Source organism: Dermochelys coriacea, chromosome 1 (genome assembly GCF_009764565.3).
Source record: "Dermochelys coriacea isolate rDerCor1 chromosome 1, rDerCor1.pri.v4, whole genome shotgun sequence".
In the NCBI taxonomy this organism is placed as follows: domain Eukaryota; kingdom Metazoa; phylum Chordata; order Testudines; family Dermochelyidae; genus Dermochelys; species Dermochelys coriacea.
Genome location: NC_050068.2, coordinates 329,848,971 through 329,876,814, shown reverse-complemented (window position 1 = coordinate 329,876,814; position 27,844 = coordinate 329,848,971). Strand labels below are relative to the sequence as shown.

At 41.8% G+C, this 27,844-nt stretch overlaps 2 protein-coding genes across 11 annotated transcripts in view; one reads left to right on the top strand and one right to left on the bottom strand.

Moving 5' to 3' along the window:
• Positions 1–18,439, bottom strand: part of PHTF2 (putative homeodomain transcription factor 2) — a 156,877-nt gene extending 138,438 nt beyond the window's left edge. For 3 of the 9 annotated variants that reach the window (XM_043497631.1, XM_043497651.1, XM_038396688.2), the window contains exon 1: positions 18,129–18,410. The gene's annotated coding sequence lies outside the window, so the exon portion shown is untranslated. Of the gene's footprint in view, positions 1–16,817; positions 16,915–18,128 lie in introns of all 9 variants that reach the window. The other 6 variants (XM_043497639.1, XM_043497629.1, XM_038396671.1 and 3 more) reach the window with 6 other exon arrangements.
• A 362-nt stretch (positions 18,440–18,801) lies between these two features.
• TMEM60 (transmembrane protein 60) lies at positions 18,802–27,099 on the top strand. 2 transcript variants are annotated; one of them, XM_038396708.2, is made up of 2 exons: positions 18,802–19,044; positions 26,436–27,099. In XM_038396708.2, exon 2 carries the CDS (start codon positions 26,485–26,487, stop codon positions 26,887–26,889), a length of 405 nt encoding a protein of 134 aa, XP_038252636.1. In that variant the 5' UTR covers positions 18,802–19,044; positions 26,436–26,484; the 3' UTR covers positions 26,890–27,099. The 2 variants fall into 2 exon arrangements, with proteins under 2 accessions (XP_038252636.1, XP_043353604.1); XM_043497669.1 differs by lacking the exon at positions 18,802–19,044 and adding an exon at positions 19,135–19,649.
• Positions 27,100–27,844: the final 745 nt, after the last annotated feature.

The window sequence follows — 27,844 nt, the reverse complement described above, 5'->3', positions numbered from 1 at the left end:
AGCATAACCTGTTATAGTTAAGGCTAAGTTTTTGTCATGGTTATTTTTAGTAAAAGTCATGGACAGGTCACCGTCAACAACAACAAAAAAAAAATTCACAGAAGTGTGATCTGTTTGTGACTTTTGCTGCTGAGGCTCCATGGATTTCCCCCACCATCATGGTGGCTGGGAGCTGTGGGGGAAATCATGGGAGCTGCAGGATGACCTTATTTCCCAAAGGAAAAACAGGACACCCCAGCCACTCGCCCAAGGCAACCCACTCCCCCCGAGCAAGCTGTCGCCTGTAACTGGAACCCTGAGAAGGGGCCCCCTCAGGAGTCTATGACCTGTGCTGGAACTTTGCAGGGGTGCCCCCGTCGATTGTCGCTGGAACCCTCCCAGGGCCACATTGCTGTCAGCTCCAGAGTCCTGAGAATATCACAGAGGTTTCTGGAAGTCGGATTCTGTAACTTCCATGACCTCCGTGACACAAACATAGCCTTAGTTATAGTCTCCCCTTTAACTAGTTTCTCACTCAACTTTCAGTTCTAATATTAATCCCCATCTTCTACAATTTAACTTAACTTCCCACTTGTAACTGTATCAAATGCTTTACTGAAATCCACATAGATTAGGGTCTACTGCATTTCCTTTATCTAGAAAGCTGGTTATCTTCCCAAAGAAAATCACAGCATTTCTTAGTATTTAAATTCTTAAGATTCACATTGCATGCAAAATCATCTTTTATATTTTTTTAAACAATGGGAAGTTGTACCCATTGCTTTATACTATTGCCTTGTTAGAATTTGTCAACAAGTACTTTTTCATGGAAATAGTGGCATTTAGTTAAGTCAACAGTATATTCGAGAAAGTGAACCATAACATTATAAATGCAAAGGAGGACCATTTCAGACTTGCAGCCGGGTATTTTAACAAAATTACTGTTGGGACCATGCTAATTATGATTTTAAAGTCTGCCAATTTTCTCACTAAAAGGGTAAACTAACACTGTATTAAAGGGATAAGCAAAGGCATTTTAAAAAAAAAAAAAACTATCAAATGGTAGTATTTACTACATCCATTGAATTTTTTAAAAAAATTCAGCATTATGTTTACATAAGAATGGCCATACTGGGTAAGTCCAAAGGTCCATCTAGCCCAGTATCCTGTCTTCTGACAGTAGCCAATGTCAGGTGCACCAGAGGGAATGAACAGAAAAGGTAATCAAGTGATTCATTCCCAGCTTCTGACAAACAGAGGTGTGGGACACCATCCCTATCCATCCTGGCTAATGGCCATTGATGGACCTATCCTCCATGAATTGATTAGTTCTTTTTTGAACCCTCTTATAGTCTTGACCTTCACATCCTCTGGCAAATTGTTCTACTGGTTGACTGTGTGTTGTGTGAAGAAATACTTCCTTTTGTTTGTTCCAAACCTGCTGCCTATTAATTTAATTTGATGACCTCTAGTACGTGTGTTATGAGAAAGAGTAAACAACACTCCTTATTTTACTTTTTTCCACACCAGTCAGGATTTTATACAGCTCTATCATATCCCCCCTTAGTCAACTGTTTTCCAAGCTGAAAAGTCCCAGCCTTATTAATCTCTCCTCATACGGAAGCCGTTCCATATCCCTAATCATTTTTTTTGCCCTTTTCTGACCCTTTTCCAATTTTTTTTTTTTTTGGGAGATGGGGCAACCACATATGCACACAGTGGGCGTACCATGGATTTATATAGAGGCAATATATTTTCTATCCTATTATCTATCCCTTTCTTAATGATGTCCAACATTCTGTTCATTTTTTTGACTGCTGCTGCACATTGAATGAATGTTTTCAGAGAACTATCCACAATGACTCCAAGATCTCCTTCTTGAGTGGTAACAGCTAATTTAGACCCCATCATTTTATATGTGCATTACTGTGCATTTATCAACACTGAATTTCATCCGCTATTTTGTTCCCCAGTCACCTAGTTTTGAAAGATCCTTTTGTAGCTCTTCGCAGTCTGCATGGGACATAACTACCTTGAATAGTTTTGTATCATCTACAAATTTTGCAACCTCAGTGTTCACCCCTTTTTCCAGATCATTTATGAATACGTTGAATAGAAGTGGCCCCAATACAGACCCCTGGGGCACAACACTATTTACCTCTCTTCATTCTGAAACTGACCATTTATTCCTATCTTAAATTACCAATCCATGAAAGGACTTTCCCTCTTATCCCATGACAGCTTACTTTGCTTTAGAGCCTTTGGTGAGGGACCTTGTCAAAGGCTTTCTGAAAATCTAAATACACTATATCCACTGGTTCCCCTTGTCCATATGCTTGTTGAACCCCTCAAAGAATTCTAGTAGATTGAGGACGCATAATTTCCCTTTACAAAAAACATGTTGACTATTCCCCAACAACTTATGTTCATCTACATGTCAGATAATTTTGTTCTTTACTATAGTTTCAACCAGTTAGCCTGACTTCAGTATCGGGCAAACGGGCCTGTAATTGCCAGGATCACCTCCGGAGCCCTTTTTAAAAATTGGTGTCACATTAGCTATCCTCTAGTCATTTGGTACAGAAGCCAATTTAAATGATAGGTTACAGATCACAGTTAGTAGTTCTGCAATTTCACATTTGAGTTCCTTCAGAACTCTTAGGTGAATACCATCTGGTCATGGTGAATAACTGTTTAGTGTATCAATTTGTTCTAAAACCTCTTCTAATGACACCTCAATCTGGGACAGTTCCTCAGATTTGTCACCTAAAAGGAATGGCTCGGGTTTGGGAATCTCCCTCACATCCTGAACCGTGAAGACCAATGCAAAGAATTGATTTAGTTTCTCTGCAGTGGCCTTATCCTTAAGTGCTCCGCTCCTTTAGCATCTTGATCATCCAGTAGTCCCACTGGTTGTTTAGCAGGCTTCTGGCTTTGGACGTACTTAAAAAAAAAGTTTGCTAATATTTTTGAGTCTCTGGCTAGCTGTTCTTCAAATTTTTTGGCCTTCCTAATTATAATTTTTTACACTTCATTTGCCAGAGTTTATGCTCCTATTTTCTTCACTAGGATTTAACTTCCATTTTTTAAAAGGATGCCCTTTTGCTAATGTGTAGCTAATTTTAACATTAAAACTGAAATTTATTAAATGTTGATCTCAGGAATTCTAGAGTGCATAAGAGGTTTCCCCTAAAAAAACAAGTTAAAAAATTCTTTGCTCCACTTAACTAATTAATTGCATTGTAAATTTAATTTAAAAAATGAAAATTCAGCACAAAGAAGATTTTACTGAAATAAAGAACCTTATTTTTAGAAGAGAGATTTTTTTCTATTTTATTGTATAGAGAGTCCCAAAAGTCTAAGCACTGCCTCAAGAGTTGGTGGAATTTGCATAAGTTATGTAATGCATCTATAGTCCTACAAAAAACACTTTCATCTAGATTTTTGTATATATAAAATTGAAAGAACAAAATAATTAGATGTCTATATTAACTGTCCTCTTACCTATTCAGAGTCCATAAAATGCAGCGTAACAAAGGACAGATGAACTGAGAATTAAGTTCTCATTAGATGTTCCATGTTTTTAATGAAGTGTTTTGAGATAATATTCAAGTTATTTAATTAACTATGAAAATCGAAGGAATAATTAAGACAAATTGTCCATTAAGACAAACTGCTGCAAGGGCACTTCATAAAATGTTAAATAGTTAAGGTTTAGAAATCAAGAAATCTGGGATAGCTGCATTCTTAAAATTAAGCACTGAACTATTTCAATTTAGTTATTTTTAGCTGTTTGAGACTCTTCCAGACAAGCTTGCGATATTTGTAAGCCATTTATTTCCTCTGTCTAGGGCCTCTAGGCTTTTATGGCAGACAGAGAAGCCACACTTTGGGGCATCCACACAGGCCCAGATAGGCTGATGTTTAGCTGGCCCCTGGAGTCTGGCCAGTTAAGATCGTTGGAACTGTACTTAGATGAATCTAGTGGGCAGATACCCCATACACTAGGATCAAAAAAGTTGAAAAGGGTTGAAATAGCAGTTGCTTTGGTACTACACTGTAACCCCACAATTTGCTCCCAGGTTGAAAGATTAATTCCTTCATCCACAAACATTTTCTTCTAGCTTTTTGTGGGGAGAGGTGATTTTTTTTTTCAACCTATATAAACAGTTTTATACTTTGAAGAGGAGAGAACGGATATGTGACAGCCCAAGTTTGCAAAGAACAGTGGGGTAACGTGGAAGAGTCAATCTTTTGACCCCTCCTGGGGCACTGAGCAAGCAGATTTGCCATTCTTTCTACAGAGATATATGCATTTTTTCCCCATAATAGCTATATCCTTAACAGCTACAGGATACAAGGTGGCTGAAAACGTTCAAACCTCTCTCTGCATTTGGTACAATTGATCAGTTGTTTTATCTACAAGGCAAGATACAAAGATTGAGGCTAGGTTGATACACAAATGCTGAGCTGGTTTGAAAAGATCTTCTAGCAGGATCTGAATTAATTTGTTCAAGTTCACCTGCACAGTATATGCTTACAGTTACCAAGCCTATGACAGATGGCTCAATGTTTACAAATTATAAATAAATTGTAGGAAGTAATGTAGAAGACATTGTGACAGAAAGCAACTATATGACCATAATCCAGATGCATACATTTCCCCCCTCAAGACATGCCCTGACAAACTGTCCCCTATATAGAGACACTTTAAGGAGGAAAAAGGTGGAGATAGGACAGACCAGGTCAGGTTAAAGAGATTGATACAGTCTTTCTACATCATTATTTTGGCAAGGAAAAACGAGGTGCAAGCTTCTCTAGGGATTTCTTAAACGGTCCTAGATCATTAGGGATATGGCAGCTGCAGCCCATAAATAGCCACACAAGTCATAAAGCACACGGTTCACAGGAGCAAGAAGCCAGCACCTATTAACCCTAGGGCACTATAGAAGTGCAAGGGGAAAGCTCTGAAACACCTCCAAACAAGTAACTGCTTGTCAGTCACCAAGAGAGGAATATGTGTAGACAGTCACTTAAAGAGAAAACTAGTTTACTATCTTACATTAACTGTGGTTCTGTGAAAGGCTGTCCATGTGGGAGTCCTTTGTCGAGATTCTGTACTAGCCCACTTCACCCTTTGTCCTTGGGTGGGTGAGCTGCAAGGACATCTAGGGAACAGGTGCAGCTCCAATGGACCGTGCTAGCTCAAATAATGTGATATTACACACATGGGGTTGGGGCAGCCCACCTGGAGCAGAACGGCCCATGCTGTGGGTTCACCATCTGTCTTTAAATGGTTAAACAGTAAAGCTGTCTGCATCTTTAAATTAGCAAACACAAAAGGTAACCGTTTGGTTGCAGCATTTTAAACAAAGGCCCTGACGTAGACTGTCTCTCTAGTTCTTCACATCCAGTACGAGTCAAAGATGACACCCAGGTTATGGGCCTGAGTGACAGACAGAATGGTGATGATGTTCAATGATCAAGAAAGGAGAGGAGGGTTGGGGGTAAGATTAAGAGCTCTGTTTTAGCCATGTTGAGCTGGAGCTGATGGATACATCCATGCGGGGGCGTCAGACACAGACCAAGATTGTAATTTAGACAGAAGTAGACAGATCTGGAGTAAAGATAGATCTGTGAATCATCCACATACAGATGGTGGTTGAATTTGTGTTTGCAGGTAAGATTACCCAGAGATAAGGGGTAGAGGCAGAACAGAAGGACCAGGGACAGAGTCCTGGGAAACCCCCACAGAAAGCTGAAGGGGGGGCGGGAAGAAGAGGAGGAGGAGGATCCTTTAAAGGACAACTGAAAGAGCAGTTAGAGAAACAGGAAAAGACAGTCACAGAATCTAAGAAAGGACAAGATTAAGAAGGGAAGTATGGTTGACTCGTGTCAAAGGCAGCTGACAGGTAAAGGAGGACGAGGACAGTACTGGTTCTGAGAACTGGCTAAAAAGTTGTCAGAGACTTTGGCAAGAGGTCACAAAAACACATTCTCTCTGGGTTGAGATTAAGTAGGAACATTAACGTAAACAAATGACTTTCTTTAAAAAATTGTGAGTGAAGGCAGAGGTTTAATGAAAGGTTGTATGCAACCTTAACCATAATTATTTATACTGTGAAAGTTATCACTATGCATTATACAGGACTTAAAATGCATTAGGAAATTTAGCTAATCCAATCAACTAAATCACTGAACATTCTTAGATATTTTAAAATATGGCGATATTGCATGCATTGCCCCAATGAAAACACCCATGCAAATAACCTGCATTATTTCGCACCTAATTTAGGGTGGCAGTTTGTCATCTTCTCAGTCAATTCTGCACTTAAAAGTTGAGAGTTTTCTACATCTCTATAGAGCCTTTATGTCTTTGACATGCTACAAGATATATTATTTAGCCGCATGCTGTTAGGGTGTGATCTCACTCCTATTACAACAATGGCAATATTCCCACTGAACTCAGTAGCGCAAGACCAGTTTCTTAAAGCAAAGACTTGTTTTATATTTCCATTTAACTGTGCTTTTTACCCTTTGTATTAAATCACTCCTGTTAGTCCAACTACCCTGGTTTCCATTGCTAGGTAGTCTACAATAAAGCAAGTCATCATTAATATCATATTCCATTTTAAACATACACCACATATGGCTGACCTCCAATTCTGCCTTCTCACCAATGTTCAGCCCTGTATGTTTGCTATTGATACTATGATACTGCAGAAAAGAAAGTTGCTCAGATAAAAACTATGAAAAAAATAAGTTACACTTATTCTTTTCCCGAAATACATTCTATCAGTGTGATTTTTAAAAAAATCCCTAAAATATAAAAGTACAGCTACTGCAGGGCAAATACATCAACTACTACATCTTGAAAGGCATATATTAAAAGTATGTTAATTATTTCCCCACAACTGATAAAGTGACCAAAACTGTGCATACAAGTCAGGTAGCTGTACACCTAATAAATGGTCAAAAACAAAAGCCAGACACAGTGGTTGTCTTGACGTATGCTGTATTGTTCCCCTTTCCCCCCACCCCGAGTGATTATCTTCTTGGCCATCTGTCTACAGATAATACCACAAATTTTTAAGTGTGGATCTGTAGCAAGAAATTGGTATGACAAAGCTGTGGTATGTTAATGAGTGCATGCAGGAAGCAGAAAACCACTCCCAGATTAAAGTTTTCAGCACATTCTATACACAGCAATCAACTGAGCTTGTGAAGGAACTTAGGTACCAAGTGAATGAGCTGCTAACAAAAACATGCAATCTCTAAATACTGTGCCTATATTTTTAAAAAGTTCTTGCGTGGGGGGGGGGGGGGAGAATCTGAGGAAGTGCAGAGCATCAAGCCTTACATCTGTATTGGACAACTGGTTTAAATGATATTTTACTATTCTGTTTTTTTTAAAACTATCTGAAAGATCAGAATATATGACAGGTCAAACCAGCAGTTTCTCCACAGGAAACTTGTATCTCACTAATCTATCAATGTTCTTTGAACACATCAGTGAAGTACCTGATAGAGAAGAAATGGCTGATAAAACTTTACACTTTCAAAAGGTTTTGGATTAGGTTCCTCACAAGAGGCTACTGAAGAAAATAACTTGGTATGAGTGAGAGGCAGAGTATTGCCATGGGTCAAAAACTAAAAACAAGAGGTAGGATTATATACGATTGATTTATTCATCATAACAAAAGGTTAACAGCAGGGTGCCTCAAGATTCTGTACTACATCCAGTGTTGTTTACTATATTTATTAATGATCTGGAAAAGGAAGCAAGTAGCAAAGTAGCAAAACGTATAGATGACAAAGCTATGTATGTTCGTTAGTCAAGACTAGAAAGAACTGGGGATCAACTTCAGAGAACTAACCAAAATAAATGAATGGGCAATATGAAGGCCAATAGAGTTCAATTCACGCAAGAGGGAAACAAACTACACATATACCTTACAAGGTTCTTACTTAATTACTGGTTTCAGAGTAGCAGCCGTGTTAGTCTGTATTTGCAAAAAGAAAAGGAGTACTTGTGGCACCTTAGAGACTAACTAATTTATTAGAGCATAAGCTTTCGTGAGCTACAGCTCACTTCAGTTACTGTAGCTCACGAAAGCTTATGCTCTAATAAATTTGTTAGTCTCTAAGGTGCCACAAGTACTCCTTTTCTTTTTACTTAATTACTATCAACCTAGGAAAGGAACTCTGGCTTCTTCATAGACAACTCAGTGAAGACTTCTGCTCAATGTGCAGATGCGGTCTAAAAAGCAAAACAAGACGTCTGGATGCATAAGGAATGGAACAGAGAATAACTCGTAAAAATATTATAATGCCATTATATTAATCAATGATGCATCCTGTTCTTGCATACTGTGTTCATTATTGGTCACATCACCTCAAAAAGGATATTGCATAATTAATAGGCATTCAGAGAACGTCTCTGAGGATGATATGGGACATGGAAAACTCTTCATGAAACTGAAAAAACAGGACTGTTTACCTTAGAAAGACAACAAATAAAAGGATCATAATAAAAGTATATAAAATATTGAATGGCATAAAGAAAATAAACCAGAATGAATGGTCAGTGAGTGAAATTCAAACGGTAGCAAATTCAAAACTGATTAAAAGGAAATCCTTTCACACAATGGACAATTAGACCGTGGAACACACAAATACAAAATGGAGAATAACTGGCTAGGCAGTAGGACGCTGAAAAGGCTTGGGGGTGGGGGAAGGTCAGGGTTAGAAAACCTGACCGGTGAGGAAAGGTTTAAAAAAAAGGGCAAATGGGCCTGTTTAGTCTTGAGAAAAAGACTGAGGAGGAATCTGATAAGTCTTCAAATATGTTAAGGGCTGCTATAAGAAAGGACAATGATCAATTGTTCTCAATGATCAGGGAGAGTTGAACAAGAAGTAATCAGCTTAGTCTACAGGAAGGGAGATTTAGGTTAGATAGTAAGAAAAACTTTCTAACCATAAGGATAATTAAGCACTAAAAAAACGCTTTCAAGGGAGGGTGTGGAATCACCATCATTAGAGGTTTTCAAGAACAGGTTATTGAAATATCTGTCAGGGAGTCTAAGTATACTTGATCCTGCCTCAATGCAGAGGGCCACACTAGACCTCCTGAGGTCCCCTCCAGCCCTACATTTCTATAATCATCAGTCACCACCACCACAAGTCATTGAGGTCAAAAACAAAAGACTCAAAAAGGGATTGGATATTTATATGGATAACAAAAATTAAATTTTGGAAGGAATATTAAACCTTATTCTTCAAAGTTTAAGACAATCTCTATTAGAAATCAGGATGAAACCTAATGTGAGGGGCCAGATTATCCCATATCTGCCTATTAGGGGTTTTTTTTACTCCATCTGTGAAGCAACTGGTGCTGGCCACTATTCAAAATACAATACTGGACTAGATGGACTTAAGATCCCTTTCAGTAACGGAATTTCTAGTTCCTATGTTTTATCTTACAATTACTTTCTTGTTCAAAATCTTTTTATCTGACATAATGAGGCTGCACAGAATTCACAGTTCATCAATCATTCCATAAATGTGTTATCTACCCTTTTGGGCACATTTCCATTGTCAGTGTCTCAAATGACCCCAATTACAAAGAAAGGTTGGGTACTGCATATCATCTTTGAAGATAATTGCCAAAAATCCCCTTACAAGTATCTGCATGTGAAGGGGCGAGGGAAAAAAAAAAAAGCCTCTATTAATGCTGACTGACATCCCCCCTTAACATTCAAACAAAACCTATTTTTGTAGATCCACTGACAATTTAATGGATATCTGCATATGCAAAACAAAGAAGTCTAATGATTATATTTAAAAAAATATTTGTCATACAAACGTTACACAGCAATAAGGCATATGCAACATCCCAACACATACTACTTTGAACATTTTGTTTCCCCACAGATCGTTCAATTCAATAAACATTTATTATTGCGGTTTTATTCTTTTAATTCAAAGGTATCTACTGTCAAAGTCATCTCTGTTCTCTATTCATAGACTTCATTCTAGACCCCTACAGACCAGAAGAATACTGGATCAGCACAGTGTACCTATGAGAGAAAGCACCCTCTGTTAAATTTAAACCATCTCCTCTTAACAATGCTTCAGGAAGTTTTCATCCTTTGAAGTTATGTTCAGCTGTCCTCTATGGGGCAGATGTTCACAATAAGATGAGATCTTGGTGAATGATAAAAGAATCTCAAAAGGACTGTTTTCTTTTAACTAACTGCTACAAGGTTAAAATGAAATTATCAGTTATGTTATCAATCTCAGGAGTGAATCTGTACGCCATGCACGTGTGCTCTGAGCTTCCCCATAGCATTTGTGAATTGCAGTATTCTCACTCAAATGGGAACACCAGAGATAAGCACAAGAATCCATGTTCTTTTAAATTTCAGAAGTTTACAGAAGAACAGAGAATGATGCTAAAAACATGTTGGTGCTTAAAATTAGGTTTGGCACAATGATTTTTATTTTCTATAATTTTGAAAACACTTATTTTTCTCAGATTTTTTGAAGTTTTACAATTGCAGGAAATTATGAAGGGGGTCAAATGATAGGGGGTCAGACAACTGTTTCATGACACTAGAATTGAGATTAAAAACATTCAAACTTTATAAAATGATTATTCACCTGCAATAATGTTATTCGAGATGTGCTGTGCACAGATACACTCCACTTTAGATGTGTGCACGCCCAGGGGACTCAAGTAGGAGACTCTTGCCAGCCGTACCACTAGGCAGGGGACGCCCCTCATCTCTCTTTGTGTGCCCAGCTGAGGGAATAAGTGGGGGACATATCTGCCGCCTCTCTGTGTCCCATCTCACCACTTCTGAAACATTGTCTGAAATAGTGTGGAAGGGGGGGAGGGTTGTGGAACGTATATGTGCACAACATATCTCAAATAACAGTTACTGCAAGAGAGAAACTTTCTCTGAGTGGATTGTAAACCTTGCATTCCACTTTAGATGACTCAGTAGCAGTTCCCAAACAGGTGGTAGAACTTCAGATCATCTGAAGCACCAATTTGCTGAAACTGGCATTGTCTCAAGAGGTCTGAGTGATAGCAAAACATCTTGAAAATGTATGCACAAAAGACCACATTGCTGCTTTCAAATGTCCATAAAAGGATGGTTACTCAGAAAGGTTGAAGAAGCAGACTGAGCCCTGGTAGAATGAGCCATTATTCTCAGTGAAGGAGTGACTTTCACAAGTTCAAAACAAAAAGTTTGATGAAATTAGAGAGACAGTTGAAATACACCGAGCTGCTATTGGTTCTCCTTTAATTCTCCCAGCATAAGATGCAAACAGCCCGGTAGAGACTTTGAACAACTTAGTACAGTTAATATAGAATGTCAAAGCACAATACACATGTAAGGTGTTAAGTTTTCCCTCTGCTTTAGATGAGTATGGTTTTGGAAAGAAGGCTGGAAGCTGAAAAAGATGAGTTCATGTGGAAAGCTCACACCACCTTTGGTATGAATTTAGGATGCGAACTGAGAGAAAGGTTGTCCTTATAAAAGGCCATATAGGAAGGGTCAATTAGTAGAGCCTGGAGCTCTGAAACTGTTCTGGCAGAAGCAACTGCCACCAGAAACTCAGTTTTCATAGATAGCTGAGACAAGGGCATAGTCTCCAGGGGTTCTAAAAGAGACCATTAATCTGGACAGGACAGGTTAAGATCCCACACTAGTACTGGATGATAGAGACTAAGTCTTTCAGAAAACTGAACACCAGAGGGTGAGAAAAAACAGAAAAACCCTAACAGTGGGAGAGCCACAGATACAGACCCTAGATGAACCCTTAGAGAGCTAATCAAAAGGCCAAATGATTCCACATGCAATAAGTAATCTAGTATATGGCTAATGTCCATGCAGTAGCACATTAGTCTTATATTAGACTAGATAAGATGGCTCCCAAAGAGAAAAGTAGTTTCCATTTTGCAGCATAGGTGGTCCTAGTGGAATCTTTCCTGAACATCTGTAGAGCACAGTTTCTCATGATCATGTAGCCAATCATCATCCATGCAGCAAGAACCTGAAGGAGAGATTGAAGGTTTGGGTGCAGTGACTGACTCTGGTTCTGAAATAGGAGATCCTTGATGAGAGGTAACATTACTGGAGGGCTGATGGAGACTCGATGCAGAATTGTCTTGGCCAAGATGAAGCTATTAAAATCCATGTTGCTTTATCTTGTCTTAGCTTCCCGATTACCCTGGGGTTGAGAGGAAGTGGAGAGAATGTATATAAGTAGCCAACCAGACCATGAGAGAAAATGGGGACTGTGACCGAACTAGCCTGTGGATTTGCCCATGAGCAAAACTTCTTGCATTTGTTGTTGAGATCTATCACAGTTAGTCAATCTATTAATGGGGTTCCCCACTACTGAAAGATCGGAAAGAGTATGTCCTTTTCCGATGGACCACTCATGATGGTCCACATGACTCCCTCAGCAGGTTTTAACAATGGTGTTTCTCTCTCCCAGGAGATGGAAGGCTTTTAAACAGACACGCAATGCCTAATCCATATGTTCCAAAGATGGAGAGCTTCCTGACATAACCAATTGGATCTCACACACATGGCACTACCCAATTCCTGAGGGTGGGCATAAACATCTCACTTGCTCAGCAAATGACCTGCAGCTCCAGCATGTTTGTGTGAAGAGAGACTTCTTAGCATTACCAATGAACTTATGCCTTCAGTGTACTAAAATGGGCACCCCAATCTGTCCTGGACACGTGTTACAAATGTCATTGTCAGTTCTGGGTCTAGAAAAGGAATCCCCACTGAAATAGGGTTGTAACCACCAGTCTTGGGATATAAGCATTTGTGCATGTACGCAAAAGAACATTCTGCAAGGGACAGGCAGACAAAAGGACAGCGTGCTGCCTTCCTGGACCCAAGATACGAGACCTCACTCTAAGATTGGAAAAGCTTCTAACGGCGACGAGCAAGGATCCATTGGTGATGGTTCATATCAGCACTATAGATATTTCATTGCGGGATACCTTACAGATAATAGATGACTTCAAGGAACTTGGAAACATATTAAAGAAGAATGTCCAATGATCTTCTCAGAGATCCTTCCTTTCCCACAAGCATAGGAAGACAGAAGGCAAGAGATTCTGGAAATGAACTGCTGGCTAAATAAGTGGAAGAGGATTTTGGTTTGATGAAACATTGGTCCTCCTTCTATAGGCAAAGAGCTGTATAATTTGGATGGCCTCCACCTCAGTAGAAGGGGAAACAAGCTCCTCAGGGACAGTCTGGCCTGAGTAGTCAGGAGAACATTAAACCAATAGCAAAAAGGAGAGGGTAAAAAATTCAGAGAATAGCCTAGAGCCCTCAAATGGCATATTTTCAATTGAGTTTTGCAGCTCTTTTGGAATTCCTCATGCCTGGAGCAAGGAGTCATCAGCCAGGATGGGTGGAGGTGGCATGATGGCTTCATCAAGAGAAAAAAAAAAGAATTATGTTCAAGGGATATTTCCTTAGGAGCAGTTTCTTCCTCTGGTTCCTCGGCTATCTCCTTCGTGGTTGGTTTAGACCTAGCTGGAGAGCACTAAGGAAAAGGTTTCGGGGTGTCCCTCTCTGATTCAGGTTGAAGTGATTTTTCCATTAGGATCATTTTTTGAGGTGGAGATCCCAGTCACTCTCACCTTCAAGTTGCTACAGCGGACACACTTGGATGGTATGTGCGTCTCCGAGGCATCTCACAAAGAGAGAGTGTGTCCATCAGAGCACAGCATAGCTTCTTTGCAAGAGCCGCATTTTTTAAAACCAGGGGAGCCTGGCATGATCAAAGTAAAGTCCCAGGTGGACCAAGAACTTTGAGGTTTGTGCTCCACAGGAAACAGGGGAACACAGAAAAAACGAAGTAAAATTTTTATATATAACACTAACTGCTTATCTAAGGAAAGTTAAACTGAAGTGAACAATTCACTATTTTGCTATCTCTAGGGGTAGAAGCTGATGCACTACCCCGAGCTCCATCTTCAGTCGAGGATGGTTGAGGAGGAACTAGGGGGTCGGGCAGTGTGCGTGCTGAGCAAGACTCCAATGGCACCGCAAGACAGCTATTGCACATGCATGGCCTCACCAAGCACTGCTGCCGAAAATCTCCAATTAAACAGCGCCGGGATGCACTATCACCTGAAGTGGAGCACTCACCAGGACACACATCTTGAAGAACCTCAGTTACTGCACAAGGTAAGTAACCCTCTCTTGCACTGACAGTGCAGACCATGTTGATGTTGCTGGTTGTTACAGCAGTGCTGAGCAACATGACTGCACGGAGGTGCTAAGTGTTCTGATTGCACAGAACAAACAGTAATGCTGTTAGCTTTGGATGTACTGACATAGCCAATAGTCCTGAAGAGTCCAGTAGAGGGAGACATCAAATCTCTTCCAAGACAAACACCTGAGGAGTTAAAGGCACCAAGAGAGGTGGGGACTGTAGTGAAAGAGCTTGGTACACCAGTAATGCCAAAATAGGGCCTTTTTCATCACTTCAGATTGAGATAGGTGAAAACACTGGACTTCACGGTCCCAGAGTCAACAGCACTGCCTCAGAGAGAGCCAACGTGCTCTTGTGCTTTTGATATGCTGAACTAGTTCCAGAAGACTTACTGTACAATTTCTTTGGTGATGATGTAGACTTTTGAATGCTTCTCAGCATAAGAACACTTAGAGCACTTAGATGAGACAGCGGAAGAATACGAAGAACAATGTTTCTCATCCAACTTGTGCTTAAAGTCTTGCGCTAGAGGAGAGGCACTCCTGATACAGAATCTAGTGATTCAAAGTTAGGCTCCAGTTCTGATACTGGATACACAGGTCTGATCATGTCCATTAGATGGACGACTGAACAACAGTCTGTCTGCTTTTTCATCGTAGTGGGCAAGGAGGTACAAATTGGGCATCTGTCCTTCACATGCCCTTCCCCTAAGCAGAACAAACATCTTTCTTGTCTATTCAGGACAGGGAATACAGCTCTGCATGTAGCACATTGTTTGAAACCCAGGGATTTCTTCATAATTAGCCAGCAGGATTTACTTTAAAACTAAACTAGTTAACCTAACACTAATTAAACTAACCCAAGTATAAACAACTATTTGCAAAAAGATTTTTAGAAAGCTGGGTGAACTGCAAAGCTATGGGGAGCTCAGACTCTTGTCACAGGCCATGAGAAGGAAATGAGAGGATAGCGGTGGACAGGCCCACTTTACAGCTGGGCTCATGCACCACCTAGACATACTGCTGGCAAAAATCTCCCATTTCAGTGCACTCGACTCGCACAGACCTAAAGTGGAATCTAATGTGCACAATCACTTGAAGGAGAACTATTAAAACACAAACTGTCAACATCACATGTCAAAATATACAAAGTAAATATCCTTAAATCAAACTCTAGTAAGTTCTCAAGTAGCATTTTTCTTAGTCTGCCTACCTGCAAATTTTAATTATTATAGATGAATACATTTTTAGTTGGTTTGTGTGTGAGGTGAAATCATAGTTTACAAACATTTACTGATAAAATCTAATTCTTCTAAACCTATTTAGTCTCAGGAATGAGGACTTTCCAGTGACCCCTTCCAGTCAGTACAGGAACAGCATTGTTTGGCTCCAAGAGCTGCTCCACCCTGCTGGGTGTGTAGGAATAAGCTTTCTTGCTCCATCAAAATGAATGAGGTCTCTTAATTCAATTACACTATATGTCCATGCCCAATATCATTAGCATTTCCTTGTTTCCCCATGCATTTGTGAACTTACTGAAACACTTCAATTATTCTAGCACTGGGCCTTTTTCTAGAGTAGAAATAGCTTATAATGTTACGTTACTGGAATAACTTTTTTTTTAAAGTTATGTACAGTATAATTCATTTTTTTCCTACAAATCCATATTGAGTCTTTCATGAATTCAAAGTTGTCAATCAGATGTCTCAAGCTCTCATTTTATTAGTAGTAACGTTTATAATTTAGAGTAATAAATATGTTGGTACCAAAAACACACTGCAACAAAAACCCTACTTACATGGAAATTCCATTTCAAATATGAATCAGGATCTTGAAATGATACATTTCCAAACAGTATCCTTTGTTTTCCCTTTTAGCACTGAAGTAGTTTGCAAAGACTGTATAGGAGCCATAGAAACAAAGCAAAACTTAAAACTAAAATAAATGTTTTATATCTTACACACATCAGTTCCTGAACACTCTACAGAAACAAAAATAAATTTGTTGAGAAAAGGATAATCCTTTCCAGGGAGCTACAAATTAAGCAGCAAAACATGGCAGTTCACTAGAGCCCACCAAAGCAGCAGAAAAAGTCAAATGCATACAGCTCCTCACAAAGACAGACATATACTGGAAACCAAAAACAGGAAATACAGAGCATTAATGAATTGTAATACATAATGAGACTATAACTTGGCATTTAGTAATTGCACTACATTTAGCTAAAAATGGTGGCTTTTCACATACTGGGATTAACAGATTATATCTGTAGGAGATGCCCAGCCATCTGGTTTCTAGAATCAGAATAAAGAAGTAAATTGGGAAGATTACTGAGGACACATTCCAAACTGCCAAGTTGTATCACTCTTTGGAGAGTGGAGACCCCAAAAAAAAAAAAAAAAAAGCTATGCCATGTCAAAATAATAATACGAATACTTAACATTATCTTCAACCATTTTTTATCAAAAGGACCTCAAAACACTTTACAAACATTAATTAAACTTCACAATGCTCTTTGGAGATAAATCATATATCAGATGGGTATCAAATGATCAGAGAGGTTAAGCGACTTACTCAAGGTCACATAGCAAGATGCTGGCAGAGCCTGGAATAAAAACCAGCATTCTCAACTCCCCATTATTTTTCAAACACCCAAAAGTATACTAGGCACCTGATAAAACATGAAAAAAAAAAAAAAACCATAGTCTTTAGTCTAAAGAGCATAGAGACTAAAATGTAATAAGAAAAGGAGTACTTGTGGCACCTTAGAGACTAACAAATTTATTAGAGCATAAGCTTTCGTGAGCTGCATCGAAATGCATCCGATGAAGTGAGCTGTAGCTCACGAAAGCTTATGCTCTAATAAATTTGTTAGTCTCTAAGGTGCCACAAGTACTCCTTCTCTTTTTGCGAATACAGACTAACACGGCTGCTACTCTGAAACCTGTAAAATGTAATAAGTGAGGGTCATAGACAAAGGGGGAAGAGGGACAACAAAAGGCAGCTACACAACTTGACAGTTTTATTATTTTTCTCATTTTAGCTGTTCACTCTTTCCTCTCCATTTCTCATAGAAGAGAGGTCAGAAGGAGTTTTAGAGAGAACTTCTAATTTGGGGAAGGAGGTGGCCTGGTAAACAAACAGTTTCTGAGAGGAGATCCAACGATAAGGGCAGCTTGGAATAGAGGGGCTGTCAGCGTTGGGGTGAGGAAGATGCAAAAGTGGGGATGAAAAAAAAAAAGGCAAACGAGTGGAAGGGATGCATTGTATGAAAGCGAGAATATGAAAGGTGACCAGGTCAGAGCTGAAAGTAGGGATTGTTTGATAGGGGGCCTTTAAGGCAAGGGGGGAAAAAAAGTCAACGTGATTCCTATCATCTGCTCAACCTACTGAACCAAATTCACCCTCTCCCAAGAAAATGAGGGTTGTTCACAGCAACCCCAAAATTAGGCTTTTCACACAGCACCCATGAAAAAGGGAACATTAGTTCAGGGCTTGAACAATGTAAGAGTACACCTATTCGCCTGAAGGCTAAACCCACCACCCATAGCCCAATAAAACACACCAGTGAGCTCCAGTGACAACAGCTCCAGCCCCTCAGTTCCCCCCCTCTTCGCCCCCCCCCGACTGCCACGCCTTCCTCGTGTGTGGAAGCTGCCTTACCCCCCAACCCTCTTCCCTTCCCCTGCCTGTTCCATAAAGCTGAAACCCCCTCCCCACACACTGTCGCCTTATCACTTCCCCAGTATACGGAGCAGCCAGAGCCCGCCTGGCTCCCCCCACCCACGCGGGGTGCGTAGGCTCCTCGGCTCCCTCTCCTCCCGTGCGTAAGGAGGTTTTTCCTCTGCCCCCGACCCCGGTAACCGTTGGGGGTTCGAACCTTACCGGTTACCCGGCGCCGCAATGAGGCGGCAGCGGGGAGAGCGCGCACCGCAGACAACAGCAGCTGCGCGGCGGTAACGAAAGGCAACAGCTGTGAGGAAGCGCGAGCTCGAGAGGAGGCAGAGCCGCGGCGGCAGCAACAGCGCGCGGCCGGGATACAGGGGAGGGAACAATGCGCTGCTAGGAGACAGAGGTGGGAAAAGGGGCCGTGCTTTAAACGATGCTCTACCCTAACCCGAGGAAAGACATATGGAGATACGTCATCACATCACATCAGTTACCGTCTTCCGTAAGAACTTAAGGGGGCTCCCGCCCATTCGACTACATGAAGAGGGGCGGGCGCTATATTTGATGAATGGCTACTTTATCCAATGGGAAAGGAGGTGAGGCGGGATTCCGTTAGATGGGCAAGTCTCTATCGCAAGAAGAGTCGCTGACTGGATGCAGCCCTTTGTTTGATTGACGTCCCTGTCCCTGAATTGGAAGAAGGAAAAAAGTGGGCGGGCTGAGTGTGAATTCAGCTTCCCTTATAACCAATGGCTCTGGTGCGAAGGCAGGGCTCAGTTTGATGGGCATCTGGCCCACCTAAAGACGTGCAGCAAAGACGGCATCACTTTGATCGGCTTCTCTGCCGCCCAATGGGAGTGGGTCAGAGTCTGTTCACGGCGAGATGGGCTAGCCAATGGGCGCGCTGCAGAGGTGGTCTGAGCGTCTCTCGCGCTCTCTTTTCCCTAATGAGGGGGCCCCTCCTCTCCACCTGCAACCCGCTTGTTGGCTGGGGCCCTTACAACGCGTGTCGGGCCCGGGGGCTGTAACGTGATGAGCCGAGGCCCTGCGAAGGGAGGGGGAAAGCTCTGGCCTCGGGGTGAGACGGCGGCGGCGGCGGCGGCTGCTGCGCAGGGGGGCCCGGGCTTGCCTGGTAGGTACACGGAGGGGGGGGGGGCCTCTCGTCTCCTGATGCCGGAGACGGGTTCCCAACGGGGGGGGGGGAGGGAACCCTCTGTCCGTGCCTAGTGCGGGCCCAGCACGGGCCGAACGGGCTGCAGCGAGGGCGAGCCGGACTCAGCCCTGCGGGCGGGAGCGGGCGCCCCTCCCGTGGGCACGCAGGGGACCCCGCCCCCGAGCCTTTCAGAGCTGCCGGTTGGCTGAGGCGTCCCGCTGGGCGGGGAACCGGAGCGGCGGGGCGAGTGAGGCGCAGAGGAGCCTCCCCGTCGGCCCAGGGGAGCTGCGAGTCCTTTCGCGGCGGAGGCGAAGGGCCAGGGCGGGGGCGCCGGTTCAGATTTTGGTAGAGGTTGATTCTTCCAGCGGCGGCCGCTGCCAGGTGCCCCGGGGCACTGAACGGAACAGGCACCAGGCCATCATCGAGTTGCCCACTCCCAGCTTCTGGCAAACGGCGAGGGCCACGCAGAACATGGTGTTGGATCCCTGGCTAATATCCTCCGTGAACTTCTCTCGTTCTTACTGGACCCTGTTACGGGTTTGGCCTTCGCAACATCCCCTAGCAAAGAGTTCCACATGTTGACGGTGAAGAAATACTTTTTGTTTGTTTTAAAGCTACTGCCTATTAATGTCATTTGGTGACTCCTGGCTCGTGTGTTAGGAGGAGGAAATAATTCCTTATTAAATTTTTCCACACCATGCATGATTGTATAGCCCTCTGTCATATCCTTCCTTAGCCATGTCTTTTCCAAGCTGGAAAGTCCCAGTCCTATTAATCTCTCCTCATACAGAACCCATTCCATACCCCTAATCGTTTCTGTTGCCCTCTTCTGTACCTTGTCCAAATCCACTATACCTTTTTTGAGATGGGATGACCAAATCTGCACACACTATTCACTATGTTGGCATACCATGGATGTATGTAGAGGCAATATGATATTTTTCTCGTATTATCTATTACTTTCCTAATGATTCCCAATATTCTGTTAGCTTTTTTAATTGCCAGAGCAGATATTTTCAGAGAATTATTCACAATGACTCCAAGATTTCTTTATTGACGAGTTCAGCTAATTTAGACCCCATCATTTTGTATGTATAGTTGGGATTATATTTTGCCAACTGCATTTATCAACATTGAATTTCTTCTGCCATTGTGTTGCTCAGTCACCTAGTTTTGTGAGATCCCTTTGTAACCCTTCGCAGTCTGATTTGGACTGAACTATCTAGAGTAATTTTGTACTATCTACATATTTTACCACATCACTGCGTACCCCTTTTTCCAGACCATTTATGAATATGTTGAATAGGACTTCTCAGAGTACAGACCCCTGAGGGAAACCACTATTTACCTCTCTCCATTCTCACCTCTTATTCCTACCCTTTGTTTCCTATCTTTTAACTGAAGTGCTTTTAGGATCATTTACTTCAATGATAAGCCTTTTGTTATCTTAATCACCCTGTCTCTGGTTATAAACAAACTCCCTGCACCAAAGGCTGTGCTGCTCCCAGCTTCAGAAGTTATTACATATCACACTCAAGCTGTTGCAGTTAAGAGCTCTGTCTGGGGCTAGAGTGAGAAGACCTCCCCTAGGGAAGTCCCCAAATGGCACCCCTGGGCCAGGGGTGAAGACTCATGCACTTCGGGGAACATCACTGACTCACAAGCACCTTCCGCCACGGCGGAACCCTGCTGACATGGAGGACAGGAATACAGCTGCTTGCTCCAGAGTAGCAGCCGTGTTAGTCTGTATTCGCAAAAAAGTAATGCTCCAAGTAATCACTCTGGGTGGGGAACAGACCACAATAGTGCAGGGCCCTGAGGAGTTCATGATTTCAGAAATCAACTATGAATTCCAGAACCCTGCTACTCCTAATTGGCCAGGCATAATCGCAGGAAATGCTCTTCTAGACTAAGGCTTGGTTGGCCTACACATGATACTTATAGCTGCATAGCTGTGTCACAGGGGTGTGGGGGAAAACACTGATGTAACCCTTACTGTTGATGTATTCAGCAGCAGAAGTATTTGTCCATCAACATAGCTAACATCATTCAGGGAGGTAGTATTCCTACCTTGACAGAAAAACTACTCCTATCAGTGTAGGGCAATAGTTCTCAAACTTTTTTTTTCTGGTGACCCAGTTGAAGAAAATTGTTGATGCCTGTGACCAATGGAGCTGGGGATGAGGGGTTTGGTGTGTAGGAGGGTCTTAAGGCTCGGGCAGAGGGTTGGAGTGGGGGGGTGAAGGCTGTGGGGTGGGACTGGGAATGAGGGGTTCAGAGGTGGGAGGGGGCTCTGGGCTGGAGCAGGGGTTTGGGGGTGAGGGCTGTGGGGTGGGACTGGAAATGAGTGTGAGAGGGGGCTCTGGGCTGAGGGTTGGGATGGAGGGGGTCCCTGACCTGGGGGTGCAGGCTCTGGGGGGGGAGCTGGGGATGAGGGATTTGAGGTGCAGGAGGGTGCTCAAGGCTGGGGCAAGGGGTTGGGGTGTGGGAGGAGATCAGGGCTCTGGGCCAGGTGAGGGCAGGCTCTTGGGCAGGGATGAGGGGTTTGGGGGTGCAAGAGGGGTTTGGGGTACAGGAAGGGGCTCTGGGTTTGGGGGGGCTCAGGACTGGGGCATGGGGTTAGAGTGTGGGCTTACCTCTGGCAGCTCCCAGTCAGCAGCACAGCTGGGATGCAGAGGCAGTAGGCCAATGGGAGTGCAGAGCTGGTGCTCAGGGCAGGGGCAGCGTGCGGAGCCCTATGGGCCCCCCTCAGGAGCCAGTCCTGCTGCTGGCCACTTCCGGGGCGTAGCACGGTGTCGGAACAGGAAGGGACTAGCCTGCCTTAGCTGGGCAGCACTGCAGATGGGACTTTAATGGCTCGGTCAGCGGTGCTGACCACAGTCGCTGCGACCAAGTCCTTTCCGTTCTGTGATCCAGTTCTGGGTTGCGACCCATGGTTTGGAAATCACTGGTGTAGGCTATGTCTACGCTCCAGTCTCCAGTGTATAGACATAGAGTAAGGGTTTATTGACCTAGGGAGTTATTCTGGATTAAACAAATTTAGAATATGGCATTTATGGGGGAGTAAGAGCATCCACTAAAACAGTTAATCTGCTTTAAATTAATACCCTATTTATTCCAGATCAGTGTCCAGGGACAGACAAGCCCTAATATCCCAAAATAAAAGGGGTGTCCATGATTCTTGCTATCAGTGCCTTCAGGCCAGCAAAAGGAGGCTGTGAATATGAAGTGTCCCAAATAATGAGGCAACTGACAATAACTTGTTACCCAGGAGCAGAGAATAACAACTGTATACTATGTGCCAAAAACACAACAGAAGATGGCATTTCTTTCCATCTGGATAATTAGTTGGAGTTGGTGAATGTCAGTAGTTTTCTTTCCCTAAAAATTTTTTAACTTGAGAAGTAAAATGCCTTAGCATAGTAAAATATATATGTGGCTAAAGCCGTTCATAAGGTAAAATGCCCATGGATTAGTTGAAGAAAATTCGTTAGGACAATCACTCTGAATATTCAGCGTTACAGGGATGAGGTTGTTCCTTGAACTGAAACATTGTTTTAGGATACCTTATCTTTTAAAGGTGAGTAGAACAGTTTAAAAAAAACTGTTTAAAAGTCCAAATCATTAATATACTACACAGTTTAAGGATGAGCAATACATTAACCTTTTCTTACCTGCCAAGCTCTACGTTCAGGTTCTACCCTTGTTCCATGCATCAATATTTCCACTAAAATAAATGTGAGTTGTGTGCACACATCCTCCAAGAGCAAAATTTTGACTTCAAGAAATCTAAAAGAACAGACAAAATTTTCTGCGTTCCTTGGACCACATCATGCTCCCCACATCCCTATGTGGAGAGGTGCCTCCATTCTGGGTTTTCAACTCCCCATTCAGCCTGTGTTGCCTTTTTCTATGGCGCATTCCCTGCAAGAGCACATTTCCTCAGAGCACGGTTCCATTGGAGCCATCCTGCCTGAGTGCTGGGGGCCAGTTGTGGTGCAGGGATAAAGTCTTCTATAAAATCTCCTGGGGTCTGACAGATTTGTTTCACTGAGATAAAGGATCGACACCAATCCCCCTTTTACAGGATACAATGAGGAAACCTCTAAGGAATTGTAGTAGAGATTTCCATACAAAAAGCCCCTGTTCCATAATGTAACATGTTGGGGGGGAGAGGGGGAAGAGATGGATGATCTAATCACTTGTTGTTAGATCACCATTTTTATGGAAGGAAGCTGGCTGTTTGGTATATAAGTGTTTTGGCTATACATCTCTTGTTAAGTATTCTTTCTCTGAAGAACATATTTAAACTGCTGGTTTTTAGTCACATTTTTCCATCTAATTTTTCTTTCCAATAAGTTTCTTGCATAATTTTTCTCAACTGGGAAATTTAGCTCTTTTAGTACAAAATATATAAATGTATTAGTTGGGACTGTCCTAATTGTCTACATTGAATATAATCAGATCAAGCTCATTGGTCAACGGGCAATTTCCAGTCCAGTGATTAACTCATCTTTATCCATCATAATGTGGTCCAAAATAGTTCTTGTGTTGGGTGCAGTATCTTTTTGTGTTATAAACTTATAAATGATTATTTTCTAAACTCCAGTGTTTTACTACCAGCTGCACAAAACCTCCATTTCATGCTTCTCAAATTGAGGTTCTCCATAACAACCATCCCCCCCCCCCATATATTAAACAATTACAAAAGGAGTAACTTAGAGGACAATTTAAGAACACCCTGGTTTGATTTGGTGGTCTGTAACAGATCTCCCCAGTAGTTAGCACAGTGATCTATATGCAGTCAAGATCCTATAGTTTTGCATTAAGCAGAACGCTAAAACAGGTAAAGGTGTCACTATCCTTCCTAAACAGGTTATAACCAATGATATTTAACATTCCAGACCTGTGACTTGTCCCACCCATTTCATTAAGGTCAATATCTATTTTCTATTAATTGAGAATTTTCAGTTCCTCTTGCTTGTTACCCATACTCCTAGCATTGTTAAACAGTTAATTTTTTCTCTTCACATGTTTTCTCACATCTATTCAATGTTTTTGGAACATGTTGAATTTGAGTTGATACAACATTTGCCTCCTCCACTCTCACCTTTCTTTGTTGGGTTAATACTCTCCAGGCTGCTTCTGCTCATCTCCAGCTGAGAAATTCAGCCCGTTACCCCAAGCCTGCAAGATGTAGGCCATCTCGTTCATTGTGCCCCCTCTTCCATTGGAATGTGGCCTACTGTTCCACAAAAATTCCAGTGTGTTACTAGTAGTGCAGCCAGCAATTCATCTCCTTCAGCCTTCTATTGATGGGACCAGAAAGATCTATGAGAATATCACTTGGTCTTCAGCTCCTCTTCAAGATCTAAGTCTCTTGTAGTCTGTGTAGTTCCATGTGATGCCAAGTCATTGGTACTAATGTTTCAACAGATTACTTCATAATCCTGTCCAATCATGCAATTACATGTCATATTTTTGCTCCACGGAGACAACACACCATCCTGTTATCCTTCAGTCCCTTGCTGAGTTCTCTCTCCACTCTTCTTAATATGGAATCGCTAATGATAATTGTTTGCATTTTCAGGATGATTGAATAATCTGTCACAAGGCAAACAGCTACCAAACTGCAAGGATGCCCATCAGCTATGTCCCCAATGGCTTTCTGTTCCATTTCTCCAGAAACCGAGTTCCTCGATAGTTAACTTACTGGTTATCTGATGACTATTTGATAATTTTAGCCAGGCTGAATGCTTCCTAGCTCTGTGTCACAAGTGGTCAGTTTGTTTGTTGGCTTTCTACTCTTTCTAGTTCCCTTATTGCCAGTCCTTCCCCTTGTGGTGTCTGTGGCAACAATTGCTGAACATGGTTATCCAAGAAGTAGTTGCCTTCTTGGATGATGTGCATTTATGTAACTAGCATTTCCAGACCACATCTCCTTGATTGTACCCCCACCAGCCAGGCAGCATTCTTGTTTTATCCCTTGACAGCAGCTTGTGGTGTTTATCCCTTTCTATGGGAATTTGGAGTCAGAGCATGTGGGAGAAGTACTTTCAGTAAACAATGGGTCTCTGCACTCAAGCGGATAGGAATAGCTTTTTCTGTCTCCTGGGCAATGATCCTTGCCTCTTAAAGACTAAATAGGAAGAAAGTTGTGCAAATCTGAATATGTGCTGTTAGGCAGCTGAGATCCTCTTTGGAAAAATGTCTATAGGGTTTGACTTTCTGAAAACACCGCCTGACAGAGTGGGAGAGAAATAGTGGAAGCAGAAAAAGCTGTATGACCATGGATCTAAAATACATTTCTGAAGGTGTGGGTAGGAGGGGTTTGGTATTCCTGAAATCACTTGTCTGTCTTTCCTGCTTTGAAATTTGGTCTCTCATATTGTAGTAGCAGGTCAAATATAGGGCTGTATGCAGGAGCCCTCAGAACTCCAGTTCTTGTGACACCAAGCTAAATCATGAGCAACTGGAACTGTAAATAGGGAACAAAATAAATTTAGATTGTAATGAGGCCTGTTTGTTCATACACACCATATCCAGTTCAGTGGGGCATTGATCCCTGATTGCCCTCTAAGCACTACTGTAATACAACTGATGTCAGAGCCAACACTAACTGTGCAAAGGGTGCCTATTGGCTAAGTTATCACAAAAATTGTCCTTAACCTTTATTATTTTCCCTTAGATCATTCAGTCTGAGCAGCAGTTTCCAGGACATTTCAGTTAGTGTCTTTGCTACCTTGTGCTTACTCTGCATTTTACTCCTTTGATGAGAAAAGCATCTCTACAAGAGCAGCATCCATTTTAGAGAAGTTTGCACACTCTTTGTGCTTTGACAGCAACTAAGTAACATAACACCTCTGTGTATGGCATAGTCCTGGAAAAAGCGTTCAGCCTTGTACAAACCAACAAATACAATTTCTGCTTTGGAGACCACAATCTAGAGAGAGTCACAAAGATGACAGCCTGCACAGAGAAGTCCGAAGTTAAGGATAATTTAGGATTAAGGCCTCTATAGTTTAACTGTAAATTGCTGTATTTGCTCTGCAGAATGTGTTTTGTTAGGGACATGAGATGATGAGGGCTTGGCTAACTGGCTTACAAAAAGCATTCAGGTTTATGAGTGGTGAATTCTTTTGGGAAGAGGACCAGAATTAAAATGCTCAGTGTTAAGACTTGTATCATTGGAAGAATAGAGTCATAAAAGGGAAATGTGAAATATGGTCTATCTAGGTGAGGTGGGATTGTGGTGGGTTCTGAAAGCAAGAACAAGAAATGAAACTTTTGCATGTGAATCTTCAAGATATATTCCATATGTTTTTGATATGCCATTTTTGACTGGTTGGTTTTTTTTTTCCTTGTCTTAGGTTGTTGCTGACAGTTGGGGGGGGAAAACTCCCTATCAAAGCTGTTTAAATGAGAATGTCCCTGGCACAGAGAGTGCTGCTCACATGGCTTTTCACATTACTCTTCCTGATTATGTTGGTGTTAAAATTGGACGAGAAAGCACCATGGAACTGGTTTCTTATCTTTATTCCAGTCTGGATATTTGATACTATCCTTCTCGTTATGCTAATTGTAAAAATGGCTGGGCGATGTAAGTCTGGCTATGACCCTCGCAATGGTTCTCAAAATGTAAAGAAAAAGGCCTGGTACCTCATCGCAATGCTGCTTAAATTAGCTTTCTGCCTTGCCCTTTGTGCTAAACTGGAACAATTTACTGAAATGAAACTAGTGTATGTCTTTATTCCCTTATGGGCCTTGCTCATGGGGGGAATGATTGAGCTTGGATACAACATCTTCTATGTACGAAGAGACTAAGTTGTAACACAACTTTTTCAAGTTGACCAATATCAAATTACTGGATCATCCTATCTTGGTACAAGCTTAAACTTCACACAGCAACTACAAATAATAAATGTCAATCTGAAAATTTTATTTAAGACAGGCTGGTATTAAAGTGGATTTGTTCAGTTTTTATTTTAGAACTGTCACAAATATCCTCATGTAAATAAAGTATGTTTGACTTCAGCTGTATTTCTAAACATGATGTAATTTGTTAAAACAGTATTCATGCATTTTTGTGACACACATCTTCACCGCCTCATAAAACTACTACACCTTCCATTCCAAAGAGTGCAACCTGTTTAAATTCTGGGAGTAGGATTTAGTTTTCCACTACATATTATACTATCAGTTCCAAGGAGCTACTTATAATAGTTCTAATACAATTTTCTATAATGTACTAAATTTTCTGTGGAGCATTGATAACAGCTGAAAGTATTTACAGTAGGGCTAATACCCCTGCCTATTACCATTGCCTTACATGTCACATAAGATGCTGTTTTTCTGTAATTTTACAACTATGCCAGACTAATAGTTCAGGTTGAAATTTTCCAAGGGGTTTCTGCCTCAGAATGATTTTTTTTTTTTTTTTTTAGTTAATTAATTTTGGCTAATAGGGTTCAGCCATTTCTGAGACAGGTTCTCTTTCAAAAACTCTAGCACTCCTCGGTTTTGGAGCAAGGAATTTGAAATGAGGAAGGAAGTCACTTTGTGTCAGGGATGTGCCTTTTGTCATTCTCTGTGACCATCTGCACAAATTTGGGCAAGTTATAAGCCTTTGGGCAAAAAAGTTTGCACATGGTCAGTAGAGGCTTGAGCTAAAAATCTCAAAAGATTCAGTTCCCACTCAGACCTCTCTCAGCTTCTAGTGCTGACCAGAGTGTTCATGCACCATCCCCACAAAGCCCAGGGCAATAAAGGTGAAGTCAAA

Excerpts from the sequence above, each read along its gene's own strand:
- TMEM60 (XM_038396708.2), top strand. The coding sequence starts at position 26,485 with ATGAGAATGTCCCTGGCACAGAGAGTGCTGCTCACATGGCTTTTCACA.